General features: G+C 48.7%; 1 protein-coding gene across 11 annotated transcripts in view; it reads right to left on the minus strand.

The window, feature by feature from the left end:
- Window positions 1-8,458, minus strand: part of LOC114585056 (disintegrin and metalloproteinase domain-containing protein 2-like) — a 71,470-nt gene extending 63,012 nt beyond the window's left edge. For 5 of the 11 annotated variants that reach the window (XM_077919849.1, XM_077919842.1, XM_077919843.1 and 2 more), the window contains exons 1-7: window positions 8,268-8,458; window positions 7,630-7,697; window positions 6,641-6,702; window positions 5,664-5,742; window positions 4,139-4,215; window positions 2,822-2,999; window positions 1,540-1,596 (exon numbers count right to left, since the gene is read on the minus strand). In XM_077919849.1, the coding sequence (XP_077775975.1) occupies window positions 1,540-1,596; window positions 2,822-2,999; window positions 4,139-4,215; window positions 5,664-5,742; window positions 6,641-6,702; window positions 7,630-7,697; window positions 8,268-8,325 (579 nt within the window). In that variant the 5' untranslated portion in view covers window positions 8,326-8,458. Of the gene's footprint in view, window positions 1-1,539; window positions 1,597-2,821; window positions 3,000-4,138; window positions 4,216-4,380; window positions 4,477-5,663; window positions 5,743-6,640; window positions 6,703-7,629; window positions 7,698-7,818; window positions 8,233-8,267 lie in introns of those variants that run through there. The other 6 variants (XM_077919846.1, XM_077919844.1, XM_077919845.1 and 3 more) reach the window with 6 other exon arrangements.
- Between the last annotated feature and the right edge of the window lie 382 nt (window positions 8,459-8,840).

Genomic DNA, 8,840 nt, shown 5'->3' on the forward strand with positions numbered 1-8,840 from the left:
AGCACTATTTCTGGGTTAGCGGAGTCTGTAACCTGAAGCGTATGTAACCCGAGGTACCACTGTACAGTGGTGCCCCACAAGATGAACGCCTCGCAAGACGAACGCCTCGCAAGACGGAAAACCCGCTAGACGAAAGGGTTTTCCGTTTTGGAGGCGCTTCACAAAACGAATTTCCCTATGGGCTTCCTTCGCAAGACGAAAGCCCATAGGGAAATCTCCGGGACAGCGGGGAAGCACAGCGCGTCTTCCCCACTGTCCTCGGACCTCCTCCGAAGCCTGGCGGCGGGGCGGGGACACCTCCTTCCGCCGCCCGGCTTCGGAAGGCTCCTCGGAAGCCGGGCGGCGGGGCGGGAACACCTCCTCCCGCCGCCCGGCTTCGGAAGGATGCTCCGAAGCCTGGCTGCGGGGCGGGAACACCTCCCGCCGCCGCCCGGCTTCGGAAGGCTCCTCCAAAGCCGGGCGGCGGGGCGGGAACACCTCCCGCCGCCGCCCGGCTTCGGAAGGATGCTCCGAAGCCGGGCAGCGGGGCGGGAACACCTCCTCCCGCCGCCCGGCTTCGGAAGGCTCCTCGGAAGCCGGGCGGCGGGGCGGGAACACCTCCTCCCGCCGCCCGGCTTCGGAAGGATGCTCCGAAGCCTGGCTGCGGGGCGGAGAGACCGTCTCCCCGCGCCAGCCTTCGGATGGCTGTCCTGAAGACTTGGGGTGGGAGAAGGGTTTTCCTTCCCACCGCCAAAATTCAGAATGCTGTTCTGAATGTTGGCGGTGGGGAGGAAAAGCCCTCCTCCCACGCAAGCCCCGGGAACAGAGGAAAAGCGCTGCGTGCCTTCCCCTCTGTTCCCGTACCTGTCCTGAAGGCTTGCGGTGGGGAGAAAAGCCCTTCTCCACCCCGCCAGCCTGGCAAGCGGTTTCCATAGGAACGCATTAATTGATTTTCAATGCATTCCTTTGGGAAACCGTGCTTCGCAAGACGAAAAACTCGCAAGAAGAAAAAACTTGCGGAACGAATTAATTTCGTCTTGCGAGGCACCACTGTACTGTTCTTGGGGGACAGGGGGCAGGCGGGTGTGGAGGACTCCCTGGTCCTGAATGGGGTGACTGTGCTTCTGAAGGACCAGGTGAGCAGCCTGGGAGTCATTTTGGAAATCCAGCCAGATGGGCGGGGTATAAGTAGTAGTAGTAGTAATCATTATTATTATTATTATTATTATTATTATTATTATTATTATTAATGTGTGGAAAAAGTGGGCAGAGAGCTTTTCCTCCTACTCTCATTATCCTAGAACTCAAGATGTTTCCCCTCCACTGCCAGACATAGGAGTCTGGGAATTGCCCATGTTTTGTCACACTAAAATCCTGCTTGAAAGCTTCCCATGGGCATCTTGTTGGCCACCATGGGAACGGGATGCTGGACCCAATGAGTCTTCTCTTCTTATGTTTGTATATGAAGAAAGAACATACTTCTGAAAACCTTGTAATGAAAGCTTGAAGTGATGTAACGTAAGGGGGGGGGGCAACAGGGAGTCCTTCAAATAAACCTACCAATCCCTTGGCCACAACTATGTGCATTTCCACATATCTCGTGGTGCTGAAGTTAACCTATTGTAATTCAAGAAAGAACATTCCATTACTGCACTCATACTAACATCATGAAAAATTCACAGGTAGAACTCTAAATGCTGCTGAATCAGAATTCAAAATGTAGGTGAAGTATCTGGCAGATTTGGGTTGCATCAAGGCCTGGAGAAATGCGGGGTGGGGCTAGGGCCAGTAGGAACTGTAGTCCAACATTTGGTGGGGGAGCACTGCTTTCTCATGGCTCAGCTAGGAAGACCAATAGCCTGATTCTCTATTCTCAACATGTTCATTCAAAAGAATTATTTGAGAGAAGGCATTACTGTTTAAACTGGTATCATAGTGTTTAAAATGTATGGTGTGAATGTGGCCTAAGACAAGGATGGGGAATGTTTTTCAAACCGAGGCCACATTCCTTTCTATGCAACCTGCCAGAGCCAGACACATAATTAAACCAAGGGCCCATTAAGCAGACAGGCAACCAGAGCCAACCACACTTGGCCAGCTTTCATAAGGTTTTAGTTGGCTCTCTGGAGAGACAACATCTGTTGCTTCAGCAAGGCCCTTTGGAGCTGTTTTTCACTGGACTCTGCTGGCTTCCTTAGATGTGGACAGCATTTTCACCTTTTTATTTCTTGATTTTGGAGTCTCCCTTTAAGGCTACAATCCTGTGCACACTAATCTCAGTCAAAACAGTGGTACCTACTTCTGATGAAACATGCACAGAATTAGGCTGCAGAGGTGAGCATCACACATAGCTTGCTGGAGACGCTAAGCTATGAAGCTGATGCTCAGAGAGCCAGCAGGGCATCATAACTGTCAGTGTGAAAGCTGAGAAGAAGAAAAGCAGTGTTCTGCCAGAGTATATGCTTTCTAGGAGGTCAGAAAAGGAACAGCTCTATTGACAGGGGCGGCGGCAAGGTTTTGCTCCTGAAAATCAAGCAACAGGCTTGTGGGACCTGCAGTTGCTTTTAGGGTGCTACTTAAGGCCCATATTGCTTTCTCTGTTGACTGTGGGCTCACCTCTGTTCTGCATCCACATGTATATGGACAAACATTTACAAGCACTGAAGTCTTGGGGCGGGCGCAGTTCTCATCGAAAGAAAGCTGGCCTTGAAAAGGCTTCTCCCAGGAACTCCTACTGCTTAGGGGAGGGGGGGGAGGAGCATGTACATGCATAGGTGCACATATTACTATTTTGTTTTGGATCTATACACACAATTTTATTTAAAGAAAAAAAAGCACTCACTGGTATTCCTGATTCTACCCTTGGCGTTATTCCTGAACTCCATCTAATGGAATAATTCTGTTCAGAAAGTGGACGCTCTGCATCTTCATATTCAATCTGATAAACAAGATGCTGAAATCCAGAAGCAGATTCAACTGGCTCAATTCCATAGCTGCTGTTCTCAAACTGCAACAGCCCACTGGTAGGAGGAAATAAAGTGGAAAAGAAGCCCCCCCACCCAAAAAAAATGTTGATGGTGCAAACTGTGACTTGGTAGCCAAAAGCTAAATTCCCATTTCAGTCCAATGCAATGCTTCAGCTGGTGGGCAGGGAGTTCAATCCTACTTTCTGCAGGGACTGGCTGTGTGAGCAGCCAATCCAACTGTGTTTCTACATATGACCTACCACATATGGCATCAGCGTGGAGCACATAGGCATGGTTCATGGGGAAAGGTGTTTAGGCCAAACAGTAAGACCTAGTGGGCCAAATCTGGTCCACAGTCTGGGGTTTGCCCATCCCTAATATAGGAGAAGATGACATGGGATGGAAATAATCCCATTTGAAAGAAAACTGAAAAAGACAGCCTTTTCCCTGAGTACTAAACAAAAACCACAGAGCCCAGGGCTTGCCAATCAGAAGGTTGGCAGTTCGAAACCATGCGACAGGGTGAGCTCCTGTTGTTCAGTCCTAGCTCCTGCCCACCTAGCAGTTCGAAAGCATGTAAAAGTGCAAGTAGATAAATAGGTACCGCTCCGGCAGGAAGGTAAAAGGCGTTTCCGTGCGCTCCTCTGGTTTCGTCAGAAGCAGCTTAGTCATGCTGGCCACATGACCCGGAAGCTGTCCACGGACAAAATGCCAGCTCCCTCGGCCAGTAAAGTGAGATGAGCATCGCAACCCCAGAGTCGTTTGCAACTGGACTTAACAGTCAGGGGTCCCTTTACCTTTACTGACTAGAACACCCGACTATTCTGTTGTATCAGGTGTGCATGTTATGGCAATCCATATAAAATGAACAGATCCTCAGTGTGTGTTCAGAGGAACTATTTGGGAAATGTATACTTGAGACTGCATGTTACTGGTGAGGAGAAAATGTTGATATATGTTGTATGTCAGTTATAAAAGGCAGTTCAATTTATACCTTGACTTTTACCATGTGTGTGTTTGTGAAGAGGCTGATTCATCCATGCCTAGTTATACTTTGCCACTCTGGCTTATTAAGCAGGATGTCCAATTTCAGTGGGGTTATCCTTTCTCAAAGCCCTGGAGTGCTCTGCAGGCAGCTGAACTTGGGACTGAGGAACAAAGGGTTCTGTTCAAGAATAACACATAGGTCTCACCTAAGCCCAAGGCAGGTACTGAGCATCACAATGGAATCAGTATAGCCTTCAATGTAGCCTTGATAGTAGCAATTGCGCTAGAAAGAGTAATCAGAACAATTTACCTACAACCAGGGGGCAACTCAAAAGTGAAATACATACACTGCTATATGAAATCCAATCCTAGAGCACACAATTCAAATGAGAGGTTAACAGGCTAAATTTGGGGTTGTTACCTAAAGCCAAACTATGCAGTTACTCACCTTTCCTCTTGGGCTGACCAACTGCAGTTTCCCTTCTGGTTACAGTCAGGGTTGATGCTCACGTGGACAGTCCATTGAAAGCTGCTCCAGCAGCACAGAGAGTGGGGTATCTAGGCTTGTTTACAAAAACCCTCAGGTTGAGTTTCCTGGTGCCATGTACCCACAAAGCACTGATTCCCCACTAGCTAAGGTTTCTGGATATGTGCCTGCTCCATCAAGTGGGAAAAGTGTGTGGGGAAAGTGGAATGCAAAAGCAGTGGGTGAGAAAGGGTGAAGTGTCAGAAATATAAAATTTCCAGAAATGTGTATGTGGAAGGGGGTATTTCTAGAGGAAGGGGTAAACTATGAAGAACGACTGAAATAGGTGCAATGTTTATTTTTTTACCACACCTAAATTTATTTTTACTGCTTCAACATTTGGTATATTTGTGGAATTTAAGCACCTCAGTTTTCTACAAGCAAAATTGTGACTAGAACCATTTGTAGTTCACTCCCTTCTGTGGGTCTTGGCTAGAGCTCAGTTTTTACTTGAACTTGCAGATTTTTCCTCGAGTCTTTGGTATAACAAGGCATTGTTTGGTATTCTAGTATCCCATCTCCTTCAGACCTTTTTATAACACAGCAAAGTAATGCAATAAGCTGCAAGTTTCCCTGTCTGCAGCAGGGGCCCAATGCCATAGTCATGTTGAGGATAGAAGACAAAACCTCAGAAAGGAAGGGGTCATGTCAAAAGGAGAGTTGAAGCAGGGCATTTGCGGCTAGTACCCCCAAACTAGACACAGATGCAGCTATCCATTGCTTCTCCGCTGAATATTGCCTAACCATGGGTGCACTGGAACCCGCATATGAATTTGTGCGATGGGCCAATCCTCTGTTGCTGCTGCTGGTGGTGAAACAAGATGCACACGTGGCACCAGCAGCCTAACACCCCCACCAGTGCAGGAGCAGGCCAAAGGTGTTAAGCTTTGTTTAGGGCAACCAGCCGCCAATTTCAGGTGCCACCCTGGAGCACCTGAAATGACCAACAACTGCCGTGATCCTCCCTACCCCCGGCTACGCTAATGTGTGGCACACTCGGTGTAAGGATGTCTGTTTTTGTTTGAAAGGATGCGTGCTTTGAATATTCCCTGCCTTCTTAATTATTATCAACATATATATTTTAACTAATCAGTTAAAAGTACTATAGTTAATCTATTTTTAAAAAATTGGTTGGCAGGTCTAATGTAGCTCAAACGATAGCCACTCAAAGAGAAACCTGTTTCCTACACCTGAGAGAAACTTACCTGAATGGGAGGAACAAAAGACACTGCTGACCCTCCATGGCTATACGTATAAACTCTGAAATCGTTGGTTAAAAAGGATCTAAAAACAAAGCATAAAAAATACATAAAGGTGGCACGAAAAAGAGGGAAGGAGGGACAAATGGTCCAGAAAGTTACAACAATGCCTGCTGTCATGTCCTGACATGTGACAGTGACTCAGAGCAGTATCCAACCAATGCGTACCATCAGCGCAAGGAGTTCCATGATGTGCACATGGAGCCCGCAAGGCCTTTTTGGGTGTCTCTTGGCAATATTTAAGAAAAAGCATCTTAGCCTCCCAAAGTGCTTCTGCATGGCTGGAACGTGTTATGGAACTGTTATCACACCTCTTGCTTGCCTGGATGAAGGTGGGGGGTGGGGCAGGTGTATGAACCTTTGAATTTTGCATGGCTGGCACGTCTGCCACACAAGGGTGCACCCATTATTTGTTGCTGGACCCGCCACCCCCACCCCACTGGCATGCAGCTCCAGAAAAGCTGCCCTCTAGGGAATGAGGTCCTTGGGCCTTTATAAGGGGAGCCTCTCCCCTTCTGTTACAACATTTTACCTTCTCAGCAATTCCGTGCACTGGGTGGCAGAGGTACCTTTGTGGGCACATTTTAAATGCAAGAAGGTTTTCCCAGAGGCTACATAGGAGCCAACTCCTAGGGGCCAAGGTCCCACAAGTTGATAGGCATTGTCATTCAAACGGTCTGTGTGTGCTGCATCATGTGATCAATTATTCAGGGCGGGGCTTACCTGCACCCCATATTTTATTCAAATTGGCAGCCTAGGAGGCTATTAAGATTTGCTTCTGAAAGTAAAGCTGAGTGCTTTGTCCCCTCCCTTCCTCAGAAAAGCTTTCCAGGAAATCTTTCTAGACACTACCAGGATTTATTAAACAAGATTGCAATGTCTTATAGAATGGGGGGCAAATCCCAGTTATTTATTCTACTCACTGTTGCTTCAGATGAATGATATATGGCTTTCCATTTATATCAATATCAAAGGTCATCCTTTCCTGCAATAGCCAAAGGGTTAATCATGCTATAGTTTTTATTTTGTTTACACATTAAACTCCAGCCTATGCAAAGAATTTGTGCACACTCCCCATGGTACAGATGGTAAAAAGTGGTACAGATGAAGAACAGATTTTAACAAATGGCTTGCTGCCACTGCAAGCCAGAGTCATTTCAATCATGAAGCTCAGTACAGAAATTTAAATTAATAATAGTAATAATGGCTTTAGCTGGAAGTGGGATTAGAACAGTGGTTCCCATGCAGCGCTTTACAATGCTACAAATGGGATCCACAGCAAAATGTTGCAGCATATGTCCACCCCCTAAGAGGAGTGCTCCTGTTCCTGTCTCTAGGCTACCTGCAAGAGGAAGCTTGTTCACATTAGTGGGGGAACTTTTTTCTTGCCCTCCCCCGCTTCCCCAAACATAAGCATTTATCTTTATGGGATGATGTGGGAGTTGGCTTAGTTATGCACAATGTGGCAGTAAAAAGGACAAGGAGGGGGCAAAGTTCTCCAGGAACTCTACACGTTTGCGTAGTCTCAGTAAGCCATAGCTTCACTAACTGCCTCGTACAAACCAATTTGTCTGCTGCTGCTCAAATTAACATTGTTGGTTTTAAAAGTTAGCATTTTTTAAAAAAAAAAACTTTTAATTTAGGGCTGCCATACAGCCAGATTTTCCCAGACATTACCAAGATTTCAAAGGCGAAATTGTCATCCAGGGGGAATTTCCTAAAGGTGGTGCTTTGTCCTGGATCTTACGCAGGTCAAATGAAAAATCGAGGTCAACAATTTTGGGGTCAACAACTTTTGGGATGTCCTGGTTTTTACTTTTTGAAATATGGCAACCCTAAAAGTAAACAGCCTTGACAGGGCAGTCTGGAATGAAAGGTCAGGTAGAACACTTTTCATAATCAAACACAATACCGTATTTCCAGTGACGTAAGATGGGATCCTCTGAGGTACAGTCACTTGGAGGAATGTTCGCTGAGACCCTAGACAGAAGAGACCCTTCTATAGCCATTTATCCGTGAATACACTGCACTTAGATAAGCTCTGGGTGGGCACTACAGGGAAATCATTTTGCAAGAATTTTCAGCCCCCTCAACCAATTACCGTTTTTCAGGATATATGGCATGGAGCCATGACAGCTAAGGTGGCAGATTTGAATGTATGTCCGTACGTACGTACGTATGTATGTAACTACACATTTGCAGTGTAGCTGTGACTTTTTCAAGGGCAGGAGTTTAGGGGCCAAGGAAGGCGGCCTTCGTGCCCCTCAGCCTCATTCTGCAGCCAAGAGGCGCCGCCCCCGGAGCAGCTTCTTCCTCGGCTGCTGCGCTGGTGCGGGGCCGCAGCTCCCCCGCGCCGGGTCAGGCCTGGCCCCGGGAGCAGAGCAGGAGAGGGGGCAGCAGCGCGGCCGCACCGCCGCAGCGCTTCCCGGCCCTCTCGTCCCCCGCGGGACGGGCAATGCGCACGGATGGCGCCTGGATACGGAGAGAAACGGCGGCGGCCCCTCCGAGGAGCCAGGAAGGAAGGCGGAGCCCCGGGGGCAGCAGGCTCACCCAGCGCAGAAACCAGGCACACGCTGAGCAGCGCCAGCAGCAGGCCAAGCAGCGCCATGGCGCCCCTCGCTCGACCCGCAGCCGCCGGCGACCAGTAACGGGCGCCGAGGAACTCGAAGGCGGGGCCCGGGAGAAGGGCGCGCTGGCGCCGCCGCGGGCCAACGGCTGCCGGGCGGGGCGGAGACGCGCGAGGGGCCACGTTGCGGGCTGCCTTGGCCGAGGCTGGGAGAGGGGTGGGGGCTCGGTTCTCGCCAACGTGCCCCCTTCCTGCTGCTTTTGCGGATTGGGCAAGAACCGCTCATCCTGAGCCGGCGTTTGGATTCATCAAAATGTCTATAAACAAGTTTCAAAAAGCCATGATTTCTAATATATGAGCGTGGTGCAGTCTCCCAGTTGGTAGAGCATGAGGCTCTTAATCTCAGGGTCGTGGGCTCAAGCCCCACATTGGGCAAGATTCCTGTATTGAAGGAGATGGACTAGAAGAGCCTTGGGGTCCCTTCCAACTCTGTAATTCTGATTGTATGTATACATGAGCATGGGAAATGAGGGGCAGATGGAGCTCAACAACCTGGA

Source organism: Podarcis muralis, chromosome 15 (assembly GCF_964188315.1).
Source record: "Podarcis muralis chromosome 15, rPodMur119.hap1.1, whole genome shotgun sequence".
NCBI lineage: Eukaryota > Metazoa > Chordata > Lepidosauria > Squamata > Lacertidae > Podarcis > Podarcis muralis.